General features: G+C 49.2%; 1 protein-coding gene across 1 annotated transcript; it reads right to left on the minus strand.

Moving 5' to 3' along the window:
* Window positions 1–1,453: 1,453 nt before the first annotated feature.
* Window positions 1,454–2,217, minus strand: FIESC28_02827 (uncharacterized protein; the record flags this gene model as incomplete). The annotated part of the gene is made up of 2 exons (XM_031156976.1): window positions 1,454–1,751; window positions 1,796–2,217. 2 exons carry the CDS (start codon window positions 2,215–2,217, stop codon window positions 1,454–1,456), a joined length of 720 nt encoding a protein of 239 aa, XP_031018928.1.
* Window positions 2,218–15,934: the final 13,717 nt, after the last annotated feature.

Genomic DNA, 15,934 nt, shown 5'->3' on the forward strand with positions numbered 1-15,934 from the left:
AAGTGTGCGACACCAAGAATAAACGTGTACGCATCTAAAGACAAGATCAAAGACATTGGCTCACCGATATTTAAGCCACCCCTGAATATGTAAATTGATCTGCTCTTTCAGCTGGGGTTGGCGATATCGGGGGACCGGGACGGCGCGGCGGACGGGACACACCAGCTGAAAGTGGGGGGTTGCAATCGCCGTTGGATCGGGATAAGGACCCTTGTTTAATGTCATGTCACTGCGATTCAGTCGGCGATTGTTTATGCTTGTTTATTTTTTTATTTCTATCTATTACACAGTAAAATCTTATATGTCCTGCTTCTTCATTCGGTGATGCATTGATTGGGATGTTCTTGAGGATAACGCGCCCGTAGTTCAGCTGGGGCATGATGTTTGATTGACGTCAATTGAACCCAACTCAAATTATGGCGTTTCTGCAGCGCATCGTACTAAAACCGATAGAGGAATGCTAACTTGGCGTTGATAGCTCATATTAATGGCAGCATCCGTCGGCGGAGAGGCAGTTATCGAAATCCAGGCTCAATGACAGCTTGTAAACGGAAGCTCCTTGGTAGACGTGTCCTCATCGTCGCCATTGATCGAGAGCGGCTGGGGGAGGATGTCGATAGGCTTGCGCCTTGAATCGCAAAGACGAGACAGCCCTTGGAGTCCCCGACCGCAGCTTGGAGGAGGAGGTTTCCAGCAGCTCCAGTGTTAGTGGGTACACGATACTGCGAATGTCATCCAAGCGCGCGACCTCGGGTCCACTGGTTGACTGTAGCTATGTTGGTGATTTGCTAATTGACTCGAGCTGGACTTTTATAATATGCTCCGAATTTTGCGGCATCGAGTGCTCGCAGCTCCTTGGATGACTCGAACGTTGCTACTAGAGCATCGATGTTAGAGGTGGTGTCTCTAAAAGCCAGCATTGCCTGAACAGCTAATACTGAGATCCGGCACTAGGTGCTTGGTATCATTTCGTATGGTTCTGCGGTTTTCTCTAGTATCATTGTCGAGACCGGTTATAACTCTTGGTCACTGACAGGCAAGCATGTGTACGCTCTTCGTGTTTGACCATGTGCATAAGTAAGGAGGATTCCAACATATACGCTTTTCCGCAATGTTCACAGGTGTGTGTTGGGGTTGGTGGTATGTCAGGATCATTTCTGATCCTTTCCCCCTTGAACGGACAAGTTATATATAAGGCCCATACACTAGTATGGACTAGAGCACCAGGCTCCTTGCACACCACGTTACGGGTTCAACGCGAATACATTGCATTCACCCTCAAACCCTGCCATTCGCGCGGCGAGGATTGTTAACAAAAACCCTAGACGTCGCAAGGCGGGATATATATATATATTGTATAGCTCAGCCGCGATTTGCTGTCTCACCCGATAGATCTCTTCTGGGATGTCGAACAGAGTATATATATAGCCATCGGGGCACCTTGGCCGTAGTATCAGGACATCCAGCGAGTCGTAGAACATATATAAGCATAGACAGTCTTGTAGGCATAAGCGCGTTCGTTGCACGTGTGTTTGTAGAACTGGATCCGAGGCCGAGGACTCTTGATGATAAACGGCAGGTCATCTTCGTGGATCTCGTTTCCAGGCGTAATGTCGTCGAATTCCGCCTGTAGTCGCAATGCCAAGTCGCGTCTCGCATTGGCCTCATCTCTTGTCATGATCCTCTCCGGGTTCCCCAAGGATACTCGTAGCGCAAGCATCTTCTCAGCATTGTCTTGGGTGACTGCCAGGCTAATCGGAGTAGGGCTCAACGGATGACATAGGTCAGTCGATACTCTGCCCGGTGGCGCGGGGGTGTGTTCGGTGGTCCTTTCGTGGAATTCACGAAAACCGGGATTTGATCGAGAGTGTCGTCAATAGTGCTAGACTCAACCGAGGATGTCTTTGAAGAGTCTTCTGACCAAAAGAAGTAAAGAGTATATATACTACTGATGTATGCCTCTATAATAAGACAGCGGTAAAATCCGTCCAAGATAGCATTGGAAGAGGGTGGCTGAAGAACATCGTCGGACCTATAGCCGATGGAACCGTAATCGAGTGAGAAAACCTGATCGGTGGAGGGTTCATCGGCACCAACTTGAAGAACGACAGGATAGTTTACAGACTGGGGGCCAGGAGCAGAACGGGACGCAGAGGAGACAGTTTGTCGCGTATTGGTAACTGCACCACGTGAATCTCCTAACCCAGAGGAAAACATGGCATGTATGGATTGTCCGCACAAAGGTTGTGATGTTTGATGTCTATCGAGTATCAGACTTCTGCTTTTGAAGAGCAGTTCAATGATACCACATCAGAGACCTTCGTCGCCTTATAGTAGTATAGACTTTATATGTTGAAGAGTGATATAATCTCGCGTGGATCGGATTGATACTGAGCAGTGAAGAGGCATATTTGTGTCGCCGGGTCATTCTGTAAGACTTGCTCTCGTCGATAATGTCTCCAACATACTCACTGCACTGATCCTGATCCTCGTTCGTGAGATCGACTGAGTACCATACCCCACAGCTGCCGGCCTTCATCTCCTTGTAGATGTGACCTCGAAACCTCGCAAGATATTCGAAACTTGTAGCTTCCAGCTGGGGACTTCCTTTGTTGGTTTGCGTCCAGCATTGTCACTGGGATCGTAGTCGTACAGAAGCAGTACAGACTAGAAGTATTGGTAACAACACACGCAGCGCTGTAATGCGACATTGCCCAGTGTCAGCCACTGAGATACGTCTTCGTCTCGTCTACCAAATTTTCGAATAGCCCAAGCATACTTATCAGCTTATACTTCGAGGGGATACCGTGGACATATATAGCCGTCGCAAACTCTGGAGCGTCGCGCTTAGCCTCAGAAGATCGCTGGACCTTCAAACTCTGGTACTGTTTTGTGTACAGAAAGTGCACAATGATATGTGCTATATAAAATATATGCAGTAGGCTCTACTTTCTCGCATTGCTGCCATTGTAAGGGTGTGTTTGGGACGGTAAATGAGCGAGATTGCGTAGGTATCCTCCGCAGCACCACCACCGCCGTCAAGCGTCAGGTTCTTTGCGTTGCTTCGGTGAGTAGAAGACTCTTCATGACAGATTCCACTTATCTGCTTCTCGGCTTCCAACGTCTCTTGGTGTTGGCTATGGCAGCGAAGTTCGAATCTTCCATCGTCGTCACGATCGTGGTGGTCCCACAAAGTCGGATTCATCTGATGACATCAACGTCGCCGAAAACCAAAGCAGCGTCTCATCCGTGTCTTCATCGCTATCCCGAAACCACATGCTGTGGGTGTCATCACTGTTGCTGTCGTCGCTGTTGTCATTGGAATCGGGGTCATCTTCAAGTTCAAGTTTGAACTCCTGGGAAGCTGAAGGTTGTTCGTCTCGAAATGGGCGGCAACAGTCTTGGGCCGTATATACTAAGCCCCTCCAGGGTCTTCCAGGTCCGGTGTACTCAACGACCCCTGCGAGTGCGACAATGTCCGGTGTCAACTCCGGAACTATCACTCGTCACAGGTACCTAGGTTCCCTTTGTACGTCCAGAAGTCGGCTTCCCTGGCGCGATGTATGGTAGCGTCTAGTGGAGCGTCAAACACCGATGCTGTAAAAGGATGCTCAACAGAGAGAAGGTGTCACTTGCTCAACCTGGAAGTAAATATGTCCGGCCAGACCTAGGTAGACTCGGTCGTCAGATGAACACAGGTAGCATAGTCGCTATGTAGACTGACATAAAGTCCATAGTATATATATATATGTATATATAAAGAAACGCTTTAATTCGTATGATCAACTGGTTTGTTTAAGCGCCGCCTGCATCTCACGAGTTGCAAGCGTCCGCTTGGCATGCGTCCGAGGGCTGGGCTGTTTCGGAGCGTTCGAGGATTCTTCTTACAGCCACAGCAGTGGCTCATCAGTGCTTCTGATGAATCGTAGGGGTGTGAGAAGGTATGTGGTGAAGGGTGTGTCTTATCAGGAAGCTAGCTAGGGCCGCGGGCCTGAAGGAGCTTCCACTGGACATAGTGGGGCGGGATACTTAGAGAACGAACAGCCTCAGCGGTTGGCTCTGAATGCGCATGCTGGATCCGTAGGCGCTATACAGACAAACCTGAGGTCAACTCAAGCGTTAGGTATACACCTGCGGCTTGTATCGCCCTGGTTAAAGGCACAGGACCCAATATATAGTAAGAACCGAGTTCACTGCAGAGCCAACTCTCCTGTTTAGAAGCCATCCACGTCGCGACAATTGCTTCTTTCGCTTGACAGTAGAACCATGCGTCGGTGGGCTTCCGGCATCTGAAGACCCAAGGAAAGATTTGCATCCCTGAACGGGCTACAGGAAGTGCTAGTCGTCCATGCTGACCTGTGTGTTGACTGATGAGAGTCATGAATTGCAAACAATGGCGCTGTGCCCCCTGGTAGGTTGATGATAAGGCCCTGAACACAAAGGAGGCACGGCGTATCAGTTAGCTGGCCGAGGAACCAGCTGCAAGGGGGTTCTAGGTCTTCGTACTCCGGAAGAGACTCCAATGGGATTGTTCGAACTCCCGGTCCTCGTCCTTGCCTTTCTCGACATATATCCAGGGCCTTAGAAACGCATCGTTATCCGGCCTGGGAGAAGGCACTGACGTTGATCTTAATACTTGGACGCCTTGATCGTTGGCGAGAAAAGCACGGGCGTCAGTTCCGAGCTGCCCCGGACAGCTTGAGGATTCTCTTCGCAACAGCCCGTAGTGGACTGCCAGTGTCCTAGTCGAAAGCAAGTAAAGCGGTCTTGGCTCTCTATATATATCGTCGCAAAAAGGTGACGTGAAGAGGTGAGGCAATTCATTTTGCCGGGCGTTGCAGGCCGACGGAGATATTCGAGAGGTGCGACGACGGGGAGCTGTATACTGATTGAAGTCGAGATATATAAGGGAATGATATGCTTCAGCTTTTCTTAGTGTGTTCGTCCTGTCAGAGCTATAGTCATGTAGTCTGTATGTCTGTTCGAAGATATCCATTTCTCCTTAAGGTGGGGGAGCGTCGCCCAGCTCCTCATCATCAACCCCAGCGCTCTTCTGTCTCGTCTTCGAGATGGTCTTGACCTTTTTGTTGGAATTCTATGCCTCTACCTCTGCCTCTGCTTGACGTTCGGCGGCCTTACGCTTGCGGTGGCGCGTGTTAGGCCCAGAAAGCACTTCCAAGTTGTCTCAAGTTCTTCGTTGTTGGGCGCCTAATATTATATAGAAGCAAACGCAAAACACGCACCAACATGGTTTGTTCTGCCATATTGACAACACAAGACAATTGTTGCTTTTGGCATTCTGGTTGATAGATCCATATTGTTGGTAAATGCCCCTATATAGTAGACTCACGACAGGCGAGTACCTTGCAATGCTTCTCTAGCAGGCTTTTCTCTCGGACAACATGGCCTTTGGCTGGAAGTATACTTTATTCTTGGTATGCATCACCTTCTTTTCGTGTTCGCAACGAATAGATTTCTCAAAACTCTTGTCGTCAGTTAGCCAAACGTGTCTTCCTTTTCGGGTCGAAAAGCTTGGTATGGGGTGTATAGAGCATGAAGAGCGAGGCGTCATTTCGCCCCTGCGTATGCTTTGATGCCTATAGCTGTTGAGTCACAGGAAGTAGCGTGGACGAAGAGCAGCAGGGCGCCCAACACCGGCACAAATCCTACCGTCGTTGAATCTTTGTTCATTCGCTGACCTAGTTCGACAATTTTGCAAGCTCGTGAATCCGTATATAATAATATTTTTCGACCGCGACCACAGCCAATTTTGCAATGTGTGCTTCAGAATGATGGCTTTCTCGAGCCGGGGTCGGTGGTGGTAGCTGTCGCGTCTATGAAAGACGGTTCCCCGGGGAATGTAGAGAACTGGTCTCAATCTGCAAAGGGTACCTGAGATAAGGGGAAGAAGAGATAGGTCAAGGATGTGGGATGCTGACCTCTTCTTCTTGCTCGCCCCTTTACGTTAGAGTAAAGATGCGTTCGTTGATCAAGTAGTAAATGAAACGATATCCGTGTGTACAAGCGATGCAGGTGAGGAGAAGAAGGCAAAGACAAATAGACAAGAGAAGAATATTTAAAATGTGACTAAGCCCCAAGGCGTAAAGCGAAGTTGTTTCGTCTCACGCTCGTCGAATATGCTTTTCTGTGGCATGGTGGATAGGCCTTGCCTTATAGTATAGGTTGGGTATATATAAGCTACCTGTTGCGCTTTGCAAGAAGCAAAGGTAGAAGTGAAAGCTAGGACAAGAAAGAAAGTTCCTTGTGGCCTGAGTCTGATGAGAAGAAATGATACAGCAATTTAACTCGAAGGCATTCCAATTCCTGAAATGCAGCGAGGAGTGTTCAATACGCGCCCGTTCATGAGCATGTGGCCGCCACTGAACTTAGCAACAACAGCGGCATTGTGCATCTAGCGTTTGGCGCTTCGAACCATCGGGGACTCAGAGGTGATCAGGAAGAATGCCTAATAAAGAGCTAGGAAATTCCGTGCGCTGGGTAGTCGCGCGTTCGTTCTCCGTTTATAGAGCGCGGAGGATTATATACTCTTTCGCTTGATGGTTAGTGATGTCGTGTCAAGTGGAGACCTTTCTTGATGGGATGAGATGCCAAATATATGATGTTGGTTTAGGATCCAATCGTATTCGAGGCGAGGTTTGGATCACTATATATACTTGTGCGAGGCGCGACGCATTTGTTGTGATGTGATGGAACGATACTGACCACCACATGACTAGGACCCCTCCCTTGTCCAACTTATACACTAGGCACTGGAGTAGAGCTGATGTGTTTCTTCATGTCTGCGATTGCAGGTGTCAGGTGTATCTTCGGAAGCTAATAGGACTGTCGTATAATATAATGTATATAGCGAGGTTCGTCAGTTCGAATGCTTCGGTTGCACTGGTGGTATCAGCGCCGGGCATACGGACGATGCACAACTCATTTTTGGCGGGCACAGATGAAGCCTCATATAGACCCGCCAAGTATGTTCAAAGCCAGCCGAGATGGGCTGGAACTGAATGTTCAAGAGCTCCAGGTGTTCGGCAGCCCAGAAGAGGGGAGCCTTAGAGACCCAGGGGTTCTTGACAATAAGATATCAAGTGACCTATACTCTTTCTAGTGCTCAGCCAGATCCCTGATGCACCTTTCGAGAGAAAACAGGGAAATATATAACGGGTTGTATGCTGCCAGCGACGTCAGTAGGACCCTGGACAGTTGTTGTCGCATCCGCTAGCCATCGACGGCTCCGTCTTGCTCCGTCTGCCTGCTGCGATTGGGCGAAGTCCAACGGGGTGCTGCATCATTGTCAAGTCGGCCATACATCATTGACGTCTGCAAGTCATGATGAACTTTTTTAGGCAGAGAATCTGTGTCGCGAGGTAAGTCGACCGTTGTTGGGAGTCGTGTCTTGATTCTTGTAAGCAACAGGCTGTTATATATATATATGGATTGAGAACCCAGCAGCGAGATTCGATCACAATACATCTGCCCTGCGGAGTATATAAAGAGCTTTCCAGAACCTTTATTAAGGCTTTGGATGTGCCTTACCCGCGATAGGTATAATTGGTGGATGGGTATATATGACCAAAGTGATGTTCTTCCACCCAGAGCGCTGCGAATATAATATAGAGTCGATCCACAGTCCACGAGTGGCTCTTCAAGAGCAACTTCAGGCCCTTAGCAAGCCCCTGATGGTGATTCCAAGAGTCGGGATAGTGAAATATGTTCGAACTATCGAAATGGCATCGAATTGAGCTTTCAAGGGAGCCCGTGTATGTGTTGACCAGTTCAAGTACCGCCTGCTCGTTAGGTGGACACAGCGACTATATAAATGCTGATTGCGTTGTGGCAGCCCCGCAACCCGCTTCAGAGTCAAAAATCTCATCGCATTCGACGTTCGCGCCCTTCAGGCGTACTGTTCGTATAGTACTGAGGATGCTTTGACGTGTTGAGGCTTTGTACAGAAGAAGGAAGGCTTCTTGACAACATTCTGAACGCCGACTTGTATTGCTATAGTAATATACGCGATTAAACACGGGCATCTCTCTGGTATGGTAGGGAGTTCCAAAAGGCCCTTGTGTTTCGGATTAGAATTCGGGGCTTGCATGCGAGGGGAATGGCAGGACCTTACAGTTGGACTTGATTTGGCCTTCTTGCGATGGGTTGCCTCAGCGCCAGAAGTTGCTTTCGTTACCCTTTCCATTTCGAGCATACTGTAATGCATTACTTCTGTATAGCTTTTACATAAGAAAAAGATCATTTACCGTCTCGGGTCGCCCGATGACAAGCAGAGCAATCCTGGGGTGTTGACAATCCGAAGAATGCTCATATTGCTGAAGATAACTATCACGTCGTCGTAGGAGATTAGGAATTTATTGTCATGGAGAAACAACATGCAGGAGCACGGCGTGTCCCCTCATGTGTCTGCCGCAGGTCCGGTCCTGTGTGATATATAATAGGAAGAGACACCAAGCTTCTCCTCGTCAGAAAGGGGTCGCCCCTGAGATCTGTATTTGTTCTTGGAAAACACATTCTAAACAATAACCTGCCCAACAGATCATCGGTAGATATCATTATTGTTGTACTCTTCCTCCAAGCTGATCTCGGGGAAGCCTCACCAAGTTGGCTCCTCTGTCGAGTGATGGAAGGGGTGAGCAGAGACAAGCCACGGTGGTTTTCATGCTACTAGGTGGTTGTCAAATGAACTCAACCATCATGAATGACTCATTGTTAGTGCCTATAATTTAAGAAAACGTTTTTGGGTATCGTTTCGGACTTTCCACTGGTGTGCGTGTATATACAAGCATCCGATGTGCGATCGTGCTGCTGTCATACGCAGCGTCGACTTGCTGATATGGGGTGCACACAAGTTCGTGGTCTTTATCGCCGTCTGGATTTTACAAATCCGATAGCTCATAAAGTTGGATATCCTCCCCCCGTAACGTGCAATTCTCTCGCAGAGAGGGAAGCAGGCTGTACGTCCACATGAGTCGCACTTCGGGCCGCAGGCCAAGTTCGACCCCCCACGCCCATGCAACTCAGCTTTGGCCTTCCCAGTATTGTTGCTATATATGCATAAGACATTGACACGGTACACCGCCTCATGAGAGCATAGTCTGGCTTGTTGCAATCGTGCTTAGCTCAATGCAACGGAGGGAAGGGAAGAACAATGCTATGGCGGCCCATTTCGTACCCCTAACAAGTGGAACCATGTCTTGGCTCGTGTATGCTGAAGGGCGAGTGATCTAGTATAATATGAAAAGGATGGCGCCAGAGACTTCTGGAAACAGGACAAGAGGCATATATTAGAAACAATTCGTAGTCCGATGGTGTCCGCGCAGCATTCGGGACGCAAGCGAGGCGGGACCATGAGATCTGCTTCCGTCCTACAGTCAGTCTCTCGGGTAAAAGACCTTAGACACTTGAAGATGAATGCGGAAGTTAATGGCCTGTCTGCGGTTATGAGGGTGTAAGGCCTAGATCTCTTCCTTCCTTCGACTAGATCTCGCAGGCATGTCGCTTCTCTTGATGGCTATGTCATGACTTTTGGCCGACTTGCTTTGTAATACATATAAAAAGCTCGGGCCAGCTTCCAGAAGCCATCGCATCGGCGTCATCCAACGATCTGGTGGAGCCAGAACATCCGCTGGGTTGTACCCAGCTCGTTAAATGCGTCTCTGGTACATTGCTTAGCCGGAGGGGCTCGACCACTCGGCCACTAGCACTACATGGTCAGCGACATCATCGTCTGTAGGTGTGCCTTCGGGAGTCAATCGTGAGTTGAGCTGTCCTCAGATGTATAACGCTCGTATGGGTCCATGAACGCCCGCGTACTTTCGTTCAGGTTTGTGATGTCTTGACAACACTTATACGATGGCATCCAGTGCCTCTCGCAGGTGGGCTGCTACCTTGGACCTGATAGTTCAGACGCTGTAGAGCATCTCTCATCTATTTTAAGACTTAGTGTTTGCAGAGGCACCCAGGCGTACTTCTTGTATCTGTGCTCGATGCATATTGTCAGGCGGGTTTCATTTGAACCTCTCTGAAGTTTATCGTTCCTGTCAGATGTGAAGCCTCCGACGAACCATACTGCTTGAGTCCGCTCAGGCTACTTGGCAACATACATGTTTCGACCAATACAATGATTTCGCCCTGTACAACAATCTCATCTCCGCCACTGGGAAGCTCGACTAGCAAACCTCTTGCCAAGGTCCTTCACCACAAGAAGTTGCCAAGGCTCTCATTCTATTTTCAGACTATGAACCTTCCTGGAATAGTGCCGGATCGCATGGTCGAGATATTGATATGATGTCCCCAAGACTACTCCAGTCTCTCCCGGTCTGTCAATCGTGAGCACGGTGCACAGGGATGGCTCCTCGTCGAACCTTGCTAAGGTTGAGGATATTCGGGATGTCTGGGCGTTCAGTGTTCATCCTGGCGGGAACATTATGGAGTACTCTACGAAGCACAGCGACAGATAGGCCCCTGTCTTGGGAAGTGAGGAACCAACACCACGAATGGTAAAATATCGAGCGGCAACAGTGCTTGTGACAATGCGGACAGGTCTGCCAAATGGCACGAAATGGACAGCGTACCTGCCGTAGAGGTTCGCAAAAGTCATCTGACAAATGCCAACCCGTGTTCATTTAGAGATATAATATATCGTGCCTTCACACTGAGAAGTTGTGGCGGGAGACCAGTCGCGAACCGTTATGACTACAGCACGAGCACCTATGTGACTCGTCTTGCGACCGGCAGTTCAGAGGATTAGATCATGGAGGACCGGGCACCAAAGCGAATAGGTTGCCTTTGATGAATGGAAGAACAATCCATCGGCAGCGGCAGGGATGCAGGCCATCTGCAGGCGCCTTGGCCGTATCGGAGCGGGAAGAAGACGATGTGCAGTGAATTAAAGGACCTAGTTAACTTTCTCGATGGTCTCCGTCGCACTAACCGCTACCGGCTTAATACACAGCGATGGTTGGAACCGTCCAGAGTGCCTATATATAAGAGTATAGTTGAAAGACGAAAGATACGCCTGATGGATCGCAGGCCTTTGGAATGTAACATTGCTCTTGAGACCAGTGCGAAACACTGCTCAGAACCCGTGATGTTAGACTGGCTCTCCCAGTTCTTTACAGCAGGGTTACAGACAACGCAATCCTGCCTGCGAGGTAACGAAAGAGGAAGAACCCGTTTCCCACGACGATCGCAAAATATATAAACCGCACCGACCAGCATTGTTGGATGAAAAAAGATGCCTCGACGCTAACTATACTTCCAGCTATGACCGACATTTGTGGCTGGGGTCGTCAAAGACACGCTGTTGCTTCGGAGGTACTTATCTGCACGATGTGGCGATCATGTCCTCGACTGAGATGTGAAAACCTTGTACGAGTGCCTGTTTTGTGTGAACTATATATAAGACCAGAGCAGCGTTTAAGGAAGGCGAGTCGCTTGGTCTCTGACCCAGATATTCGAAGTGGAAGTTTCCGTTTCTTCAAGTTCGAGTCGTATGGGAGAGTCTGCGACTGGGACGATAGGGTTTCTAATATAAATGCTGAGACGAAAAGGGAGAATGAACGGTCTTTCGTCTAAACGATGTCTTGGCGAAGCCTCGTATGGAACCATGAAACGCTGCTCATGGCGATGAAGTCGTGGAAGAATGAGTATCATTTGCTACAGGACTTGCAGGTTGGATGGGAAGCCTTGTGGCTACAGTCCCAATTGCTTGAATAGAGCCAGACAGCCCACGTAGTTTCAACCGGCGTGGGCAGCACCATAGTGCTGGGGCTGCTGTTGACTGTTCTAACACGACCTTGACCAACAGAGACGCCTTCATCGAACTAAAGGTAGAGACTATTATATAGCGAATGCACTCTCGAAGGACTTATGCAGAGGAGACCGAGGGTCTGACACATGTGACTCGATCTGCATTATCTTGGGAGATAACAAGCGAAGTACAAGATCAACATTGTGCTCCGCTCCACGAACATGGCGCTGATTCTCGAAACCACAGCAGACCAGTGGTTACAGTCTTGGGCTTTGTTCGATGGGAGTTCCAATGCATATGGGAGGCTTAGAAAAAACAGACGTTATCAATACTGATTGCTCGGAACTGCGGTACGACTGCGTGGTAGTTCTAGTCTGTGCGCATGTCTAATCCTTCGTCACTGACAAGCCAGTCAAATCATCCGATCGCGTGTGTGTCCGGTATACAATAAGTCACTCACATTCGCTCGTTTCACAACTTGTAGCGTAAAGGCGTAGTACCTTCCGAGTGCTGCACATTCTCGGTTGCAACATCTTGGGTGCTACCGAGAAAGGACAGCGAGACTGTAAAGCCCAGTTTATGTCCGTACTGAAAATTGATCGCTCTTGATCACAGCAGCGTACCGTTACTCATTGAGAACGGTATATATAATTGATTACTTCGATCTGCTCCAATTCGTCGCGGCGAAACAGTCAAATGGCCGACATCTTGACTTTGGCTGTTCTAAAAGACAACAGTCGCTGGTACAAGAGTTCGCTAATGGTGTCCCATGAGCCATTGTAGATCCCTTTGGCAGTTGGCCCGCAGTCCTGATGGCGTCTTCCAAACCGCCAAGCTTGCTTTGGGTACCAGTTGGCTTTGTCGTATAGATTTCATCATCAGAAGCGTTTGGGGGTGTAGTGCCACTCATGGCTTGTCGGTAGTGTGAGAGCGGCTACGCCAAAGGGGGATTGGGGATCACAGCTCTGTGGACGAGAGTCTTTTCTAGTGAGAGATGTCGGACATTGATCGTATACTTCCGCGTAGAAGAGGGGGATCATGTCGCTATACTGTAGCGAAGACGAACCACCAGCATGTTGGAATCGCTGTTGAACGAGAGAAGGCAGGGGAGAGTTCGTAGCTCCAGCCGTACTCCAGTATATAGTTCAAGACGCTCCTTGGTGCGATGTCTTGGTGTCGTAAGTACCACCGGCGTAATGACGTGCTTCTGACTTTGGAGCTCTTCCTCAGGCACGGGCACTTTGAATGATTCATCCCTTGCGATCGGACGCGAAAGAAAATATGGACAGTATAGAGCGAGAAGATGCTGGAGATTTGGAAGTAGCGCTCCCTCATCGGGATTAAATCTCATCATTTGCCCATTGTCTGCGTTAGGACCGTACCCACATCGCTATCCAGCCTATGTTATAATATAAGTTATCGTATTAAACAGCCCGGTGGGGTATGAGTGTCGATGTTGGCCGAAACTGGCCACGGCTTCCTTCATGATGTCCCAAGACATGGTGAGGTCGCCGTTTCTTCCTCTTCACTATACCTACACCGGTATCTTTAGGTAGGGGCATCGGTATCACTTCTGAAAAGGTTGTTAACAAGGATCTGCTTATCAAAGACCCACGGCGGGTCATTCGCTGTGTCTGCTTGCTATTAGTATTGCATACTGATAAAGACAATGAACCTACTGGGTACCGGACGGCCGGCTGTTCGGCCGTTGGCAATGATCGATTGGTTGCGTGAGAAGTCATCTCGAAAACACGATGTCCCTTATATAGTCTATTACTGACTTGCTGGACGGGATGAGCCACATCGTCATTCTCTCGTCGGTAGCAGCATTGCCGTGCCCGGCTCGTTGGGCACTCTATAGGATTGCTTTCGATATGACAAATACTGACGTGTCGACGGGAAATGCCTTGGGGACCAGCATGATAGCTGGGATGTCGTTGGCCTTGATAAAGCAACGCATTTTGCAGTATAGGTTATTGTGATAAAAGTTACGAGGCCGCGTTGTCCGCTTGTCTTTGTTTGCAAGCCATGCCGGCATTCTCCGGCATGTGCAGCTTTGTAGGCCAATATAAGGAGTCTGCCGCACTCTGGCGATTTTATAAGACTAGTCTGAAGTGTTGTTGGCACAAAATTGATTGTTATAGGGGCATGGCTAAATGTTATATATGAAAGAAAATAAGATAGTGGCCCCAGGAGCGGTTGCATGATCCAAAGTCGGGTACTTGATCGCGAGGCTCGAGCTGTGCCGGGGAAGGATGGCGCTCCAGACCACAAACACCTCGGCTGTGGCGTTAAATGTAGTGGATAGATTCGGTTCGCTGTAGGTGAAGCATATCCTTCTGCATATCCTTTCTTTCTTCTCGCTGTCTTCAATCTCTAGCAGATAAGTGTTGTCGTCCTCGTAATCGTAGCTCCCGCTGGCAGAGCAATCTCGTTCCCTCGTACGGACGTACGACTTTGCATGGTATGATTAGACGGCAATATGTGCCCAGATAGCCCGTTCCACTGTGTACCTCACCCACAGACCCTTATAACGAGTCTCATCACATTCGCGTCGGCACCGAGGCGATCTTCTTTTCTGGCGACGAATTTGCCGACACGCAGTGTTATACTATTGAACTCTTCAGTACTTGACATCCGGCCAAGTAAGGTAAAAGACCTACTATAGTGGTAACGCGTGACTTAGTAGAAGCTCTGGTATATATTTAAGTGAAGATGACTTGGTCTTAGGGACAGACGTTGTTCGACTTCGTCTTTCTGCCATTATGCTCGACTATGATCTTCGGTCGAATTCCTGGAATGACGGATATGCTGATAGAGCATTGAGCACCGCGAGACAGCGAAGCGAACTCCAAAAATCGGCACTGAAGAATGTTTACATGCTAAAAGGTCTTCGGAAGTAAATTTCACCAACATCGGGTCGCCCGCCATTGGTGTGGTCGCCAATGTTTCGCAATTTCTCGGTGCGATCGCTGGAAGAGCCAGGTGTCATCGTTGTGGGCGGTCGAAGCTCTCTCCGCAGTCAACATACGGAAGGGCCTTCCATTATAGCTTGAAGGTATATGAGAGCGTTTGTGAGGCCTCCTTTGGAGTTCATTCGTTGCCGATTGAGATGACGTGGCATCTCTATCTCGTGACTGGAGGCTGTCGTTGCGAAGGATCTGGTGGTAGAAGATGAGACACCGATCGACGCAGCGTTCCTTGGCCATCAGCTGGTATGCATACCAGAGAGTGAGAAAAGATTCAAGGTAGAGACTATCGGATGGCTCTCATTAGCTCAGGATGCTGATAGGCTGTAGCTGCATCTCCCGGCAGGGCCATGCGCTCCGGGTCTCGAGACTCCCTATATCGAACCAGTCCAGCATCTTATGTTTGCCAGATCTTTGCGGAACCCATATGTAGTTGAAAGGGTCGGGATGAAAAAGGAGAGGCAGTTGGGGCTGGGGTTGCGGCTGCGCTGCAGACCTGAGATGCCGAGGCACCCACCTCCAACCTTTATATATACTGAACAGCCGATTGGTGTGCAAGATACCACGTAAGGGCGATCGGGAGACCCAAAGAGGACTATTCAGCAGTCCTACGTGCCTCAGAACCCGTGTGTGAGTGCTTCATATAATGATCCCAATCGTTGCGAGCACCACAGTCTTGGACTGGCTGGGGCGTCCAGAGTTGTCGAGTCCGGCGCAGCTAATACACCACAATGTTTGAGTCGAGCCTAACTCTGTAGCCCTGCGCTCGCTTCTACATAAAGACAGGCCCGACCAAATTGCGTGACGTCTCTTGTGGTATGTCTGGTTGGGTGTCCTCAGAAAGACCCAACGAGGTGAACAAGATGTTTATGCCCAAGGATATGTGTGGAGCAGCTATAATAGTAGTATATCGTCGATAAAACAGAAGCAAAGGTCGCATGTATGTTCTGATGACAAAGAGAACCGCGCCTGTCGGTCTCATCGAAAGCCTTCTTCAATTGCTTGGATCAATTTCTCCAGCAACAGCAGCGACACCGGTGGGTGTGACTCTGATCAGGAAAGTCCCAACGCGATTGTGTATCTATATATATAGTCGCGCACCCGAAGCCACTGTGCCATTCAGGGAGCTCTGCAAGGCCGTCATCATGGGGGCGAGCCGGGTGAGGTAGTCGGGTCTCATGACATAGTAGTC

Source organism: Fusarium coffeatum, assembly GCF_003316985.1.
Source record: "Fusarium coffeatum strain FIESC_28 chromosome Unknown BRIP53273_contig_61, whole genome shotgun sequence".
In the NCBI taxonomy this organism is placed as follows: domain Eukaryota; kingdom Fungi; phylum Ascomycota; class Sordariomycetes; order Hypocreales; family Nectriaceae; genus Fusarium; species Fusarium coffeatum.